Source organism: Falco cherrug, chromosome 6, assembly GCF_023634085.1.
Source record: "Falco cherrug isolate bFalChe1 chromosome 6, bFalChe1.pri, whole genome shotgun sequence".
NCBI classification, from domain to species: Eukaryota; Metazoa; Chordata; class Aves; order Falconiformes; family Falconidae; genus Falco; species Falco cherrug.
The window spans coordinates 46,457,325-46,475,286 of record NC_073702.1 but is presented as its reverse complement, the minus strand read 5'-3'; the positions used below and the strand labels follow the sequence as shown (position 1 = coordinate 46,475,286).

Here is a 17,962-nt window from a genome sequence, read left to right as displayed (position 1 = left end):
TTGTTAGTAGGTCATAAGGAAGATAATCTATGTTATGATTGTCCCAGTTACAAGGAGCTGAGCACAGCATCTTTTAACTTCAAAAGGCACTCAGCAAAACAGAAGCTTAGGATATAGTACTCTCTTAGCACTAAATATTTAAAAGTTAATATTTAAAGTATCATTTATGTATTTCCTGCTGATTTTAGACTCTCTGGTTTGCCTTTTCTTCATAGGTGCTGCAGGCAGTGTCTGAATTTGAATCTAAGGTAGCTGAGCCTCTGACATCATGCTCTTCGGCAGCAGCAACGTACACAGCCCTTCAGGATTGCACGGTGAGCATGTGGCCAGCAATTCCTGCCACCGAGTCCAGGGAAATAGTACCACACTGACTTCCTCATCGAAATACCAGTAACCTCCAGACTACAGGCTGCCTGATGCCACACAGCCCAGGGTGGAGGCAGGAGGCAAAGGCTGCCTGTCGGGGTGGGCACCCCCAGGAAAGGCTTAAGCAGACTTCCTCAGCTATTTCTTCTCAACATTTCAGACAGGCTTGGAGAGTTTTTTCGCCACACTAGAAAAAGGAAAGCCTAAAACTATGAATTAATTCTTCAGGTTCTTTTTTTTTAATTTTATGCATCTAAAACATTATGAAAAACAGAAGAAACGTGTCTGTTAGACATTTTTCCTGGAAGATTTTCATGAAACTTGCATCTTGGTAGAGAAATACCACTGCTTTTTTTTTTTTTAAAAAAAAAGAAACCTTGGAAGTAGATTTTGTAGGACAGTGCAACGACTGGACAGTGTTTCAGCTGACAAACTGTTATTGGTGATGCCAGAAATCCATGTGTTTTTTGGAGATTTAGTTTGGTCCACTACAAAAGAAAAACAAATGCTGGATTGGTATTCAAACTACAAAAAAATCCCAAATCTCAGGGAATTAGATATAGCATTTTTGTCTATGTCTAGAAGTTTGTGATGCATTCTTCCCAAAGCAATAATTACTTTTCTTTCTAATAAAATATTGTAAAAACTTCCAGTCATATTGTTCTTGCAATACAATGCATATAATTTTCTAAACTTAGTGGTAACTACTTGCAAAGGCTGTATGCAAGGAAGACCTGTCCTGTCTGCTTTAAAAAAAACCTTTATACTCCTTGAGGAAAAATATTTTGCATATGGAGAATTTATTCAGACAGCACATGTAATCATTATTGTTACTGGCTTTTAAACATTATGAATATGCTGAATATGCTATTGTAAATTCTTGTCCTGCCTGTGGGATCGTGATGATTCAATGCCTTAATGTGAAATTAATTTTTATTTTTCAGTTCAAACATCGGCAGTTTGTTGCTGTATAATTCACATTTCCTCCTATATATGATTACTTTCATGACTGTAATTACAGCCATTACTACTGTTTTTATTGCACACCTGTGAGTCTGACGTTTAGTGGTCTTAAAGCTGTTTCATTTTGTGCTTTTCTAACTCATTGTACTACATTTCAATTATTTTCACATGAGCAATTTCCCTAGCTCTCTAGAAATGGCAACACTGGAAAGTCTAATCATCAGATCCCATTATCTATGAAAAAGACCTTTAGCTAATGCTGCCCGAAGTTCTGTGCTCTACCTCTCCTGTGTCATGCCATGGGCTGCAAGTCTGTCAGTCTTCACATGCTGGAGTGAGCTTTTTGTATTTACTGTGCATGTATAAATTAGAGTAACTCTTAGACAGATGGAGCTTTGTCCTACATGATCATGCTGTGTCACATGCCCATTCAGAAGATCTGACTGTTGTGATTTTTTCTTTAACACTGATCAGAGGAAAGTCTTCCCCTGCTACTAGCTGGTCAGTTGACATGCTTGGGACACATATCTAGGATAGATCTGACCAAAATACAAGCTATGGCTTCATGATCTGGTGGATGTAGCATTGCTTCAGATTTCAAGTAGAAGTACAGAATTTTCCCCATCATCATTACTGTAGCTCTGTTGTTTATGTATGTGACTTCTGTTTCTTTTACATGTTCATTAGGACCTTTGTCATACTGTGGAAAAACTGAACAACACTCTGGCCTCTGTCTCAGCCTGTGCCCGAAAGGTGGCCAACAAAGAAAAAGCTACTCAGGAGGTTACAGCATTGCAGCAGAAATATGAAAAGGTTCTAGAGAATGCTAAGGAGAAACAGACCTTATTAGAGACTCTTCTGGCTCAGTGGCAGAAGTGAGTAGACTCTCCCATCTGTTAAGATGGACACAGAGACCTTCCTGTGGTCAGTGTGTGAGACTGAGGGGGCAACTTAAGTTGCTAACTCTAAGTTGTGATTTTTTTAGGCAGGAGAAGGAGCTGTCTACCTTCTTGACCTGGTTGGAGGGGTGTGAAGCTGCAGCCAGGCCTTCAGAGCAGTACGTTTCTGCTGACAGAGTAAAACTGGAAGCTGAGCTGCAGTCACTGCAGGTATGTTTCAACGGAAAGATTGTCCCCTTACATATGTTTTTTTCCCCTGTGTCTTTTAAAGGATGGATTTGCTCAGTTGTAGTCTGAGAAGTCACTTGATTGTGGGCTTTGAAAATGTCCTAGGGAAGTGTTACATTATTGCCGGTTTTTATCATTATTTATCAAAGACAAAAATTGTCAGGAAGAACGTTATTTGCAAATGTAATATGCCAGCTCAAGAAAAGATTTTTGATTCACAATGAAAATCTGATTTCTGATTTTCATTTAAACAAAAGACTTTCATCCTATTCCGAAGTATGCCTTCCCTTGAATTTGTGCCATTTGTTTTTAGATTACTGTGAAGCAGTTGACCAAATGTAGCATCCTGTACACCCTCCATGAAGTCAATAAGTCCATAATTTCACTTTTAAATATTACTGCAGAGAAGAAAAATTATTTTGGGTTTTTTTGTTGTTGTTGTTTGGGCCAATTTGTGGCATTTCCTCATAATTCTGTTGCTGCACACAAAATATGTTGCAAAACTTAGTCTTGATTTTAGCCACTTTCATCATACAGTAGAGCTGTGTGGAAACGTTACACTTTGCCCTAAAGGAGAAAAAAAACTTTGATGGATCTTTACTGAATTATAGTTGCATATTTAGCTGTCTGAGAGGTGTTGAGTACATGCTTGTCCTAAGAGACCTCAATTCCTCCAAGGATTTGACTGTACTCAGTCACTTGTCTCAAAGTGATGTACTGGAAATCCCTAGCTGACTTTTTAATATTTTTGTTACTTTGCATAATATGATGCCATATTTAACCTAAAGGCTGTGCATGACATTGTTTTCCCAGGATTTGCAAGCAGATATTGAGTCCCATGCTTCAGTCTATGTGAGCCTATTACAGTTAAATGAGTCGCTATTCCCAACAGCTTCCAAACAGTGTGTGAAAACAGTAAAAGAAAAATTTGAAGAGCTGGATGAGAGGTGGAAAGCTTTACCACAAGCTGTTAATAAAAGGTTTGTGCTTCAGAATGTCTTTTAAATGTTAAATGGGAGTAACCAATATCCAGATGAGGAATCACAGTCTTGAAATGTAGTTTTTTACAGTATTACCATATGGAAACCAAAGGTTTAAGATTCATATTGAATCCTGTGACCCCAGGAGCGGGGCGTCAGGAATCCCACAGATTTATCATGTTGTATTTTTGGCATAATCTCCCCATATTTTTTTGATAGAAGAGTTCTGTTTTAAAGAGTATGGGGCAGGATATTAAGATAACGTTGAGATTCCTCAGTTACAATTTCCAAACTAACTTCCTAAATTACTTCCAAAATCTGTAATATTTGCTCTTCATTTTTTCAGTTACATGCTTTATCTTGTGCAAAACCACACTATTATATTTTTAAACTCACTTTGAAGTTTTCATTTGCCACAAATACTACAAATGCTCATTTGTTAGGCTGTTGGCTCATGTTAGGTTCAGGAACACTGCCTCCTTTTCTGAAACTCTGTGTTGTTATATATTTAGATTTCAACGATGAACGTACATATTTTACTATTTGTAAAGGAGCTAAAGTAATAGACTCTGGTCAATGACATCATCTTCTAGGTGCTTTATCAATATGATTGCTTTATAATGTAACGATTTTCTACATAGCATTTCATGTTGAAAATTATGTAGAGAAATTTCTAATGGAAATGGGAAGGTTAGTGACAATGCCTTTTTTAAGGACAGGGTTTAGAAGCTTAGTTCTGCTAGGTGCCAAGTACTCCTCTGGACACATTCCTCCTTTGAGTTGTGTTCCTTTAAGCAGACTTGACCCTTACTTCCTTCAGTGGAAGCTGAACATGCAGTTACTCACCCCCTACCTAAATTGATGAGACTTTCACCTTACATGCAATGTTGCAGATGCTAGGGCAAACAGAATTGGTGTGTCTGAAAACTGAAGTTTAGCTTCCATCAATATTATTCTCTTTGCTGGGACTACGTCTGTGAAGTAGAAGAACATACCTTGGTAGGTTGGGGCACTTCTAACAGTAGATATGAATAAAACAGTGGAAATAGGAAAGAGCCAAACTGGTGCTTTCAAGTGTTATGTTATTCCCCAGTTAAGAAAACAACACAGCAGTCATCACATTTGTAACACGAATTAACATTTCTTTCTTACCTTCCACCTGGCATTGATTTTAATGCTGTCCAGTCAGCTGTGGTTTTGATTATGAGAACTGATTAATTTGCATCAAGTGCTTTCATATTTACATCTGACATCCTATAGGATCAACTTCCTTCAGTCTCTTGTTGCTGAGCATGGGCAGTTCGATGAGCTCCTGCTCAGGTTTTCAGACTGGATTAAGCAGTTTCTTGCTGAACTACAAGCCACTTCAGAAATAAACACAGCTGATCAACAACTAGCTGCATCTCACAATAAGGTAAACTTTTGGATGTAAATATTAAAGACAGAGAAATTGTACAGTGCATTCAGCTAATATTAATCTAAAACTGGCGCAAGGTCATTTATTTGTTTGAAAAACAATACACTGTTACAGTTACATACAAATTTCTATTATTTGTTCAGTTTAAAGCAAAACTGTAACAGCGAACTGTTCTTACTGAAAACCCCTCAGTAGTATTTGTTTTGCTCATAACTTTAGTACTAAAATGTTTTCTGAGCTTTTGACTGGAAGAAGAAACCCAGCCCTGTTTTCTTTCTTTCCCGTAGAACCACTCAACAGAAGTTCAAAGTAAGAAACAGCAGCTGCAAAGGCTGAAGGAACATGTAGATAAATTGTGTTCTTTCAGCTGCCCAGAGGACCAACAGACATTGCAGGCAAAGGCTGAGGATTGCTTTCAGATCTTCCAGGAAGCAAGTCAAATAACTAGCCAAAGACAAGAGGCTCTCGGTCAGCTGCGAGTATTCCTGGAGCTCCATAGTGCTGCATCAGGAGTGCTCCACCAGCTGAGGCAGACAGTAGAGAAATCAGGAAATATAGATAAAGCTAAATCTGAATTACTGGCAAAGGAACTAAATGATGTTATTCAAAATCTTAACAAGCTGGAATCTGTTGCGATCAGTTTGGATGGTTCCCTTACTAAGGCCCAGTATCATCTAAAACACAGCATTTCTGGGCAGAGGACGTCCTGCAGGGCTGTGGTGGATAATCTGTGCTTGGAACTGGAGGCAGTTCAAAACCTTCTGGGAACCAAACAGAGTGAGGCAGAAGCTCTTGGAGCCTTGCGAAGATCTTTCATGGAACGCAGAGAACTGCTACTGAAGAGTATTGAAGATACTGAGGAAAAGGCTGACAAGGAGGGCCTGAAGGAGGCAACACTACAAGCCCTCCAGCAAAGGTAAAACCAGTATTAAACCTTGAGATTAGCACTTCTTTATTTGCTTGCAATCTCTACATGTTTTTATGATGCATTGGAGGCGTGTGTGAGTTTTCTGCCTGGGTACCTTATTTCTTCCCAGGCATATATGAGTTCATATATGTACTTAATAAAACTTTGTAAGAGAGCTGTTTGGATGGAGGGAGAACATAAGCAGAACACTTAGCAAGTCCCACTGATCTTTCATATTGAAAGAATAGTCAATAAAATCTTTGTCTCAGAAATTTATTTTGTCCAAATGAATCCAAGATCCAAACAGCTATTAGAAATCCTATATAACATAACTATTTCTGCTCTTACAGAACTGAAGACTGCATGTGCTGAAGGAATTGAAAACATTTACTATAATAAAGTATTAATCTAAATAATTGAGTATATTTCGAAGTCACTGTTTGAGGTGAAGGTATATGCATATCTGTATAATTGTATAGCTGTATATGTAGCAGAAAAATCACATTCTGAGGCCAGTTGTAGCAGAAAAAAATATCCAGAGAACACTGTTTTCTGAAGATATTGTAGGAAATGTTAGGAAAAGAGAACTTTATGCACAGTAACACTAACAGCAGCTGCTGTTCTTGCTTTCTCCTCTTTTCTGTTGAAAAAAAAAAAAGTGAAGAAAAGTATATTTGAAACCTGCCTTTTAACTTGCAGATTGAGGATCTTTAACCAGTTAGATGAAGAATTGCATTCTCACCAGCATGAACTCCAGTGGCTCATGGACAAAGCAAAACAAATAGCCCAAAAAGATACCACACTTGCTCCTGAGATTGACAAAGAGATAAATCGCTTGGATTCTCTGTGGGAAGATACCAAGAAAGTTATACATGAAAAGTAAGTAGATCTTAGACTTAAGGTGAGAAAGGAGGGGGTTCTTTTAGTGTGGAAAAGAGACACAGTTATTTACACTTGACATCTTGTCATATTAATCCAAATAAAAAACAGGGCTGGTATGCTAAGTACCGAGTAGAAGATAAAACACAGTATAAACCAGGATATTTGTACCAGCTGTAATTATTAATTAAGCCGCAAATCATACTATTAATAAAGCCACAGATAGGTCCTTAGGACAGTACTTAGAGCTATAGTGGGCTTTTAGTTGCATGTTATTGTTTACTCTCCTGAAAGGTAAGAAATCTCCATTGAGATTTCACTATGACTCCAACTAACACATACTGTCCTTCTAGCATTTTCCTTCTCTATTGGCTATGTGTTTCTGACAGCCCTACTTAGTGGTCCTAAATCATTCTTAGATTTAAGTCTTTCTGCCTGCCCAAGGGACCAGACTCATAGCAATCATTAGTGTATAATCAATGATACGAGTTTTGTGACCAGTTTTCTGTATCAGTGAAAGTGGATGGAGAAAGGAACTAAAGAAACTAAAGAAAATTTCAACCTACCCTTTTCTTTGTCTTAGCTGCTTAATCATCATCATTAAAGAAAACTTCTTCAAATGTTCTTTTTTAAAATTGCATGGTAATTTTAAGTGCTAGTTTCATTCAGTACTACATTGTCCTCAGTTTACATAAATTTTGTCTAAGTGCAGAAGCAAAACAGTTCTAACCCTGGCTAATATTTCAGTGGGCATATGCAATTTGGTGATCCCCATGTAATTGCTGGGTTGTATTACTGGAATGATGATTATTTTTTTTAAAAAAAAATCATTTATGCTGAAAAGTGGGGGTTTTTTTCCTTTGTTTTATATACTGTACTGTTATTCTATTTTCTTGGTTGAAACTATACAGATATTTGTAAATATGCTGCCTCTTAACCAGATTTGTGTATTATTTCCCTCTTAAAAAGACATACAGCTATATGAATTGCATTTCTGGTGTTTTTTTTCCAGATTAATTCAGTCTGGTTTTCTAGTGTATTTTTAGGAGGTGTATAAATCTCAACTAAGTGGAAGAAAATAGTAGCTTTGCTTACAAATGTTCATCACTCTCTTTTTCATCAGCAGTGCTGCTAATTTGCATTTCATGTTGTGTGTTGCTACAACCCATTTTTCTTACCTCTAGAAGTCCTTGGTAATAGTAACCCAAGTAATTTCTGCATACATGTGCCAGAAGCTAGACAGTACCAGCCTGGTAGCAAAGAAAACATAAAAGAGCTGTCTCTGCCTTATAGAGGCATTACTGAGGCTAAATGAGTTGTTCAGTTTTCACATACTGGGGTAGTTCTTCCCATCTTTATACCTAAAACTGAAAGATTCTCACGTACCTCATTATTCCTTTCTAACATAAAAATAATGTTAATTTTTGTTTAAATTGTTATTTTAATTTTAATTATTTTGAACTTTTTTCTCTGTCATATAGACACAATTTTAGACCCCTCTGAACTTGATAATTTTGAAGAGCTCTGTAGAGCATTCAGAGAAGAGCCATCTCCTAAAGCGATTACCTCTCTTTCTTGGCAATGACCTGTTTCCCAAATTCCTTTCATTGATATACACACTGTTCTGCAACTAATCATATCCAAAGTATTAGTCTTCCTTCTCCCTCTTCAGTATAAACACCAAAAAAGGATTGAATATGTTGGTTTTTCCTATTCATTGCCTGAGCAGAAATAGGCTTTTCTGAAGAGGAGGTGGAAATATATATTAGCCCTGTTCTTAGCAGCATGTTATCTGTTCTCAGTAGAATGACAGGTAAGTTGAATTTAATGCTTGAGACCCAAAAGCCTGCATCTGACAGCTAGAGGACAAGATAGACTTACCTTGCCTTGCTTTAGTCTTTACTTCTGCTCCTTTGTACAAAACAAAAGTATTTTCTGTGTTAAAGAAACAAGTTAAAAAAAAATGAGCTGAGTGCCAGAATCATTATAGTGTGTTTTCCAGTCAGTAAGATGCTAACTTAGGAAGTGAGAAGCTTGAATTCCAGTTTCTTTCTTTTGCTGAAGTCAGTTGCTTTGATATCCGATATATATGATTCAGATAGCATCTCTTCAATAAGATGCTTTGTGATGTATGGACCCACAGTGATTTGTAAAACCTAAATACTAATAATTCCTTAGCCATCCAAAAAATGTTTAGCACTGCATCTTGGTTTTCCCATGGTGAATCGCTACGTTACATTCTCTTTCCTTCAGAAACATGACAGCAAATGGTGCTAACACAGCCTTTTCACATTACAGAAAGGAACACTCCTGCGTTCTTATCGATCTAATGAAGGAATATCAGAGCTTGAAGTCAACAGTAATGAAAGTCATAGACAGTGCTGACAGTGCTTCTGTGATCAAATCCATTTGGAAGGATCACGAAGACATCAGGCGAACTTTATCAAAGGTAATTACATACAATTTCATTTGAGGGATTTAAATGATCTTTGATTGAGATGGATTTTTCTGTTTGAAAGGTGCTCTTGGGCTGTGTTTAAAGTTTCTTGAATTTACTGTCAATTCTTGTCACACTGACATTCAGGGTTTAAATTGTACTGATTCTGGTGAGGAAATAATATAGTCCTCAGAGCATCTTGGTGAGATCCATTAATGTATATTTAATTGTTGCTATTTATAATTTTAACACCTAGAAATACAAAATGTTAATATACATGGAAAGTGTAAGTTATCTGCTCTTTAGATAATGATAGTATATTCCTATCATTAGTATAAAAGGATGTTTCCAGTCAACATACTTCAATGTTTTCCCATATTGGGTAATATTTTAATAGATAAGTCAACAAAAGAAAACTAGTTGCACACATTTCTGATGTGTGCAATTCTTACATCTGTCTCTTTCCCTAAGATGACTTAATGCATGGGCTGCAATGTTGATACTGGCCTTTGAGCAGAGATAAGGAATTTGGATCCCTGCATTCCATTCATTTCACTGAATCATATTTCTAAAATTCTAAATTCTGCTATCCATTAGCCTGTCAGAAAAAAGAGTTCTGAGTTAAACTCTTTCCATTCATTCGGAGAGCAGTTTCATTTGGAAGCCTATTGAACTCTTCATTAAAAATTTGTCAGCTAGATCTATATAAACCTCATTCTAAACTGTGCATATTTATGGCCTCTTTTTTAATAGACTTTTTAGCTAGAACTAAAAAATAGAACACAGCTTACCAGTCAAACAAAGAGATGCATGTAACTTCCATATGATTTCTCTCCTTAATGTGAGCCTTGGGCTGTGGAGAATGCCCTGCTACAACAGTGACCATATCTAGGCCTAAAGGAGTTGCAGCAATAAATATTTTGCACAGCTCCTACCATAATAAAGTAGGCATGGCCACATGGCCATACTGCATCCAGATCAGTAACTTATCTCTAATGCTGATCTGTGATAATGGTTAAAGAAAAAAGGTTGAGATGCTTCCTGTGATCCTTTCTCAGTATGCTGTTACCTCTTCAGTGACAGTTTTTCAAAGATTTCCCTGTGCCTAAAATTGCAAATTTAGTAGCCCTGAAGAATTTTGTCTTATTCCTTTCTGAACACATCTGTACTTTTGTTTTCCAAAGTATCTAGGAGTGACGGGATTTACAGTTCTAAATTTTGTTTGCAGCATCCTCTGTTTACCCTGCTGTAATTCCAGAACTGATTTTAGATACTAGTTTGTCAACGATGGGTTCTTACATTCAATTTTAGGTATGTGGAATCTGAAGAATTGAAAGAATAATTAAAAAAAAAAATTGCCATAAAACCTGAAGATAGCTGGTTACCAAGTAGGGAAAATTCAGAATGTATTAATCCTACCTGTGTGCTTTATTTATAAGAACAATCATACTATTTGATTATGCTAATGAAAAAAAACCAAGTCAGTTACTCTGTATTTTGTGGCATGGTTAAATATTAGATGGTATGATAACTGAGAATTATCAGGGATGGGTGTCTGGAGAACTGGATTTTTCTTTCTTTCTTCTTTCTTCAAGGCTTTATTAAATAAGCAATTATTTATGTCCACAGCATGAAGCTGCAAAGAATGATCTGAGTGATAAACAAAAAGACCTGGATACTTTCACCAATAAAGGAAAACATTTGTTAGCAGAATTGAAAAGGGTGCATAACTGCGACTCCACTGCGGTAAAAACAGATATGAACTGTACGGTGGACAAATGGCTAGATGTAAGAATCTGGTGTTTATATGCAAATACAGTTTTTAAGTTGGCGAAGGTTACAGTATTAGTATTTCCTTAGGATCTTAGAGTGCAGTTGTTCAGTAAAGTTTTCTCTGAAGTATATCACAAAGAGTTAATCGTAGGGATTTGGCATCCACTGTACACACAAAGTTGTGAAATCCATTTGACAGATTTAAACCAATGTCTTTTAACAATGTATGAATGTTAGGAGTGTGAATTTGCTCAGTGCACACTTCCAAGTATAATCCAAGGATTGGATTCTCACCTAATATATGCCAGAATTACTTTATTAAAGTCAATTGGACTAAATAAATTAGTCAGTAAATTGTATTAAGCTACAACATAAAATATGCAAATATGTTGAGGAAGACAATATTATAGCAAAGAAACACGATATAAAAGCAAGTATTTTACATTTTCATATTTATAGAACTTTGGAAATTCCAACATTACATAAGAAAGATCAATGTAGCTAGTTTTAAATATAAGGTTTATTTGAACATAAACCTTTTTCCTAGTAAAAAAATATACACAATTTTAGAAGCAGTCACATATGTTTTTTGTTCATTTTATGATCTGGGTAACTAAATTAGAATTCAGAACTTAGACCTAACACTATGAAATTGTTCAACCTTGGCTTGCTAGCTATTTCTGATGCAGTTGTCTTACAATTGGCTGCAAAATAAAGAAATCTAAAAGTAATTTGTTAATGGTATTGGCACATTCTCCTCTCCTAAAAGGTGTCTGAAAGAATTGAAGACAACATTGACCGGCTGAATGTAAGTGTGTCTCTATGGGATGACATCCTGAGAACTGGAAATGAAATGGATGGATGGTGCAACAAGTGCATTTCTCAACTGAATGAAGGCATCAGCAACTTGAGTAACAGTCAGAGAATGCAGGTCCTCCTGAAAGACTTCCAGGTGCTTACCCATAAACCAGTGATAACAATGTCCTGGACTAAAATCTCAAGTGATATCAGGCGCATAGATAAGGCTGTGCTGTTGTGGACCACTATGTCTCCTCTTCCAGCAGTGGTACCACTAACCCAATGGCTAGTTGAGAGCATTCCAGGCCTTTTTTGAAGCTGTTTCCTTTGGACAGAAACAAGAATGGCACGTCTCTTACTAAATCTAAACTCCGTATTTTGGCTCTAGCAGTACATGACGATGTGTTCTTACAAGCACAGAAATTTAAAAAAGCATGGCATTGGACTGAACTCTGTTCCAGTAGAAACTGATGGAAATTTTAGTCAGCTTCAGCTGAAGTTAAGCAAATAATGAGTAGTTTCTAAAATCTCATCTAAGAAGGTAGGTGCTCCAGACCAAAAAAAAATATATAAATTAAAAAAAAATGCTGGACTGGAGGGCAAATTTTGTCAGGTTGTAACAATTTCAGTAAGATGTCTTTCTTTTCTGTATAGTGTTAGAGTGTTTTAAAAATCTAGCGAGTTTTCAGAATGCATTGTGCTTCTATTGGCTTGAAATATACAGCCATATGGTTGAAAGATCAACCATAGAATTAGCCATGTTCTACTTCACTTGAAATAATGAGGTCCCTAAGAAGATGCACAGTAAGCATATACAAGTAGTATGATAGAACATTAGATGGTGCTAAATCAATATCTTGCTCAGGACAAACTTCACCTAATGTCTTTCAGATCAGTATAGCAATCAGACCACCTAAGTTCATCACTATTAAAACTTGTTTGGAGTAAGAGCCACCAGTGCCCAAACCACAGGTGAACCAATTTACAGGAGGGCCAGAATAGCAGAAGATGAGCACTGTGTGTACATTTATAGTCACAGAATGCATAGTCCATAATACTGTTTTTACACTTTATTTTGCAAAGGTGAGAGGAGAGGCAGTTCACTGACAGAAGGGTCCTGCCCTTTCAGCAATCAGAAATAAGTAAGCATGGACAAAAATAATCAGTGTACTTTTTATATGGTCCATAGATAGCAGTGCTCCCTTTCTTGATCAGTCACCTAGTATTATATCCTCCCTAGCACAAAACAATCCCTGAGGATTCTTCTGGGGCCACCTGAACTTCTAACATTCAGGGCAGATGTTAAATGCAGCAATTTAATTCTGAAATTCACTGTCCAATGTTTTAATTGGAGTGATCTGTTTGAATTTTTTAGAAAAGGAAGTTTGGGTAATGGGATGCACACACAAATTACTTGCCTAAAACTTCAGAACTACAATTATACAAATTATTTTTTTCTCACTTTGCTATTATTTTTTAAATAATTAGACTATTTCTTTATAATTTGGATCCATGTGACAACAATAAATACAAGGTCCAGATATGTCAGTTCATATATCATAGCACTTTTAAATTCCCTTTTGAGGTTAAAATTTATTTCTGTGTCTAACTTTTTTTCTGAGAGCTTGCTTCCTTGTAATAAAAACTAGAAAGCACGTGTATTATATTCTGCGTGCCATTAAGTGGAACCTAACAACCACAGTAGATTTTTCCAGTTGAATAAACAATGGCATTCCCATTTTATTCAGCCAGTTTTAAGAAACTAAAGCTGTTGGTGCATTTCAAATACTAAAAATGTGTGTGGTTATTTTACTGGAGTGGAAAAAATCTCTGGACTGAGTCTAATAGAGGAATAGAGATGGGAGATTTTTCGAGAAAAAATGTAATAGAACAACAGTGTTTTGCGTCTGGTTGCTAAACTTTGTTTACATTTTCTTTCATTTTTGCAATTGATGGAGCATCATTCTGAAGGTCTAAAACCCCCTTGTAGTTTGATATGAAACTTTGACCACATCTCTTTTACAGTCTGAAGTCAAGGATAAAGAACTGAAGTTGGAGCAGCTTAGTTCCAAAATTTCAGATCTCAAAGAACTAACCCATAGTCAAGAACCTCCTGCAGATCTCCAGGTAAAATAAAGATATTGGTAATCCCAGGTTGTGCTCAAATAACTAAGAGATGACTCCTGAAATTCTCTCTCTCTTGTATTGCCTTTTTTTTTTCAAGGTGACAGATACAGTTACTATTTAGGTGTATCATAATGATTCTTTGTTCAAATTTCTTCAGTTAAATGATTTTTTCTGAAAAAAAAAGTATGCCATAAAGTAATTGAACATTACAGTTGTAACAGTATTTGTTTACTAAATCGAAATAAAGAGTTTATAAGGTAACTGATCATATATGAGACAGATGATATTATCTACACTGCATAATGTTAAGCCACATCACATATGAGCGCATACACAGTTTGCCTCTTTGAAAGGATTATAATGCAGTAAAATACATTAATTTGCTTTATCAACCCAAAAGTATTCTTCATTTGATTGGAATTAGTATCCTGAACCAGCTGTTACAAGAGAGGGTTAATATACAAACACTGAAGGTGAGCTGTTGAACTTTTATTATTGGCTAAGTCCTTATTTTTTATGTTATAGAGCAGATGCAGAACCAAATTATGACTGTTTTGGATGTTGGTTTTCAAATGGAAATTGGTATGTGAGATTATTCACTCTCAGTGTAAGAAGTTTCAAAAGATAAGCTGAACTTTTGCAATTTCCACAGGCAAGGAAATATCTCCATAGATATTTATTTCAAAATCATTTATCATATTTTAACGGAACTTAATATAACACTCAAGCCTTGTCCACATTTTATTGTGACAGTACACATAAGCCTAAATTACCAATCAGATAAGGGTCAAGGGTCCATAGTATAAAGAAATGCAAATTATGTGGAAGTGCTTATGTTCTCCTAAATTCTCTCCTTTACATGAGAGGTTCAGAAAATTCAAGTTTAAACATATGTTTCATAATAAATATCTGTCCACTTACAGAGTGAAACAGAGCAAATTATTTTCTAGAATATTACTGTTAACTAACACACACATATTTCCAACTACTAAATATGATAAATACAATGAAAAATTTAAAACATATCTACAATGAAATAATTTTAGTTGATATATAAATGCAAATTTGAAAATAAAGCCTCACAAACTAAATATAAATCCCCAAATTATTTGCCAACATTCAAATGCTAAATAATTAAGCTCTAGTATGAGCAGCTCATATCCTAAGGACATAAACAAATCCTTAATAGAATTTTCAGTAATTGCTCATTTATAAATATTACCCTATTATGACTGATTTACTTTTTATTAGTAATATGTGCACAGCTAACATCTACTTTAATTTCACATATTGCTGTCTTTCAACATGTTAATGGGCAATATTGTTATTTTTGTATTGTCTTCAATTTTAATGTGCCTTACACTGAGATACTTTAAGCCTTAGTAATCTTAAATCTCACTAGTTGATATTTCTTTTTATGTAGCTAGTTGTGATTAGGTCATGATCTGTATATACAGCAAATTAGTAAAGGAAAAATATCAACTGTTGAATTTTTCAGAGGTGGGTAATAACCTCAACAGTTTGCAGTCTGGCTTTTTATAGATTAGTATCCCTTTGGATGACCGTATATCTAAAACTTAATCCTGATTGGTTGACGTTTTTAATTTATGTAAGGATCTTTAGTTACGAATGCAAAGAGAGCAAAATGATCACTGTATGTCACTTTCCTGCCTTCCATTTTTTCAATAAACATTCACCATAATAAATGTTTTATTTAAATGCTTTAATACATAACATTTTGCTTTTAGTTTATAGAATCAGATTTGAGACAGAAGTTGGAACATGCCAAAGAAATGTCAGAGACGGCAAAAGAGATTCTGAAAGATTTCGGTACTCAGAAGATGCAGTTACAGAAGTTTATTGATCAAACAACAGACTTTTTAACAAAAGTGGAAGAGACGCTGTTAAGCTGTGCACGTAACCTGGATCCTGAAGCTCTAAATAAAGTGAAGGTCAGTGCTGAAGAAGATGAATATATTTTTTCTTATACAGTGATCTTTGGGTTTTTATCAGTTTTTGTTAAGCATTATACTTAATTTTCATTTGATAAAATGTATGTACCTCCTGCACTGCTACTAGAACATTAGCAAATAATACAGTTAGACTTTTTAAGAAGTTCCTCCAATGAATAAAAGTTCTGATTTATTAACTTTATACAAACCTTTCAGCAAATGAATAATATGGTCTTTGTTGTGACAAGAACCGCTCTTGTCACATTGAACTCTTTAGTCATTACTCCAGGATGTTTATAAGTCCCTTGACTCCCTTGCAATATGAGCTATGAACTTATAACTCATCACAGTAAAAGACCCTGAACTGAGCTCAATTTCAACACAAAGTTCTACCTCAGAAGTCCTCCTCAGTCCTCATGTATAGCAGTTGTTTGTCTCCATCCTAGAACAATCTTGATTACATACGATTATGGACATCATAACATAATAAACCACATGGAGATTGTTGCAGCTTGAGCACGTTAATGTTGATACAATAGCTAATCCAAATTTAATTTTCAGATAAATGTTGCTCTCTAGTCAAATGAAAACAGATGAAAACTCCCTTTCATTCACGAGTCCTACCAAATACAAATGTATTGCATCTCAGGTGTACCTTCAGACGTTGCTGAAAATACTAAAATTGCTATTCAACATGCCTTGAAATTTATCTTTTTTTAATAGAGTAGTAAAACATGAGAAATAGAACTTTTCACATTTTTGTGTTGGCTTTTTAGTTTCAAGGATTCATCTTGCTTGGAAAATTCAGGAAATGTGATCCAGTAATTCTTCCCTTCATTGTGTCTAGGACTTGCAATAGACCATAGGAGGAAAGAGCATATGGGAGGAGCAGGAATGCTTGAGGAAAAGAGAGGCTCTTTCGGTTCTTTGTAAATGCCATATTTGTGTTGCAACTTCATTTTCAGGAAATACAAAAAGACCTTCAGCTTCAGCAGAGCAGCATTGAGTCTACCCGTGAGAACCTCAACAGCCTCTGTCGCAAATACCACTCGGTAGAACTGGAAAATCTTGGTGGCACTGTCACTTCATTAATAAATAAGTATGAAGCTGTGAATCTGCTCTGTTCCAGAACACAGGCCAGCATGCAAGAGTCCTTGGAAAAACATTTTCTCTGTGAGTCTTCAGGCTTGTTAATATGAGCTGTTAGTCCGCAGCCATGAATCATTCTGGAGTCTGCTGGAGTTTGCAGTGATGTCACTCACTTAGTATTACAACTTTATTTTTGTATGGAGCATTTCAAAAAGTCCTGTTACCAAATGTTCATTTGATAACTGCAACAAGACAAAGCATTTTACAAAAACAGAATTCAGCTTTAACCACGTAATATACGTGATAGACAAGCTCAACTCCATCTCTCTTCACTCTTAGTATACATCTCCATTGCATACAGACTTGGTGTATTTGCCATAAAGAGATGTATATAATCAAATGGAGATGTTTATAAAGTAAAAGTCTCAATCTGAAGTATTTCCTGTGCTCCCTGGGTAGTCAGTGGAGAGAAGTAAGGAATTTTTAATCTTAAATATTAAGATACTAATTTAGACATTATCTAATAATAATTTGGGACATATCATAGGCTGAAAATGCCTGTCTTTTCCCAGTGCTTATAAAGGGGAGCTTAGTGCAACTGTTCAAATTTGGATGTTTACAGTGGAAACATCTAACTTCTGGGGAAATCAATCTCAGTCCCCAAGGTCACTGAAGGCAATGAGACTTACCCTGTTAGCTTTTACACTCTGTTTCTGAGGGATAAAAAAAATGTGGAGGACAGCTGTATAGTACTGTGGATAATGCTTCTTCTTAAAAACATATTTTTTTCTCTATACTTTTTTATCAAATAAGATTCTATGCAAGAATTCCAGGAATGGTTTTCTGGTGTGAAGGCTGCAGTAAAAGAATCATCTGACAGGTCTGGAGACACCAAAGCCATAGAGGCAAAGCTACATGACTTGCAGGTATAGTGAACAAATTAAAAATTAAATAGTAATTAGCAATTTAGCTATATGTAACCAATTATATCTCTAAAATAATTTGTAGATGCTTTCTTATTTACTGGTTTTGTTTCCAAAAAGTAATGTAAGAATGGTTTAAGACAGCAATATGTCCTGTACAGGAAGTACAGTGGAAACTGTTCACTGTTCTGAGAGATCAGAATTTAATTTCTGAAAGGTTCATG

At 35.7% G+C, this 17,962-nt stretch overlaps 1 protein-coding gene across 15 annotated transcripts in view; it reads left to right on the top strand.

Moving 5' to 3' along the window:
• Positions 1-17,962, top strand: part of SYNE1 (spectrin repeat containing nuclear envelope protein 1) — a 316,896-nt gene that overhangs the window by 124,497 nt on the left and 174,437 nt on the right. For all 15 annotated transcript variants that reach the window (XM_055714587.1, XM_055714586.1, XM_055714589.1 and 12 more), the window contains 14 exons: positions 216-314; positions 2,017-2,204; positions 2,315-2,438; positions 3,270-3,436; positions 4,697-4,850; positions 5,141-5,769; positions 6,460-6,639; positions 8,938-9,088; positions 10,706-10,864; positions 11,619-11,801; positions 13,673-13,774; positions 15,523-15,726; positions 16,692-16,899; positions 17,629-17,741. In XM_055714587.1, coding sequence (XP_055570562.1) covers positions 216-314; positions 2,017-2,204; positions 2,315-2,438; positions 3,270-3,436; positions 4,697-4,850; positions 5,141-5,769; positions 6,460-6,639; positions 8,938-9,088; positions 10,706-10,864; positions 11,619-11,801; positions 13,673-13,774; positions 15,523-15,726; positions 16,692-16,899; positions 17,629-17,741 — 2,661 coding nt within the window. The remainder of the gene's footprint in view (positions 1-215; positions 315-2,016; positions 2,205-2,314; positions 2,439-3,269; positions 3,437-4,696; positions 4,851-5,140; positions 5,770-6,459; positions 6,640-8,937; positions 9,089-10,705; positions 10,865-11,618; positions 11,802-13,672; positions 13,775-15,522; positions 15,727-16,691; positions 16,900-17,628; positions 17,742-17,962) is intronic.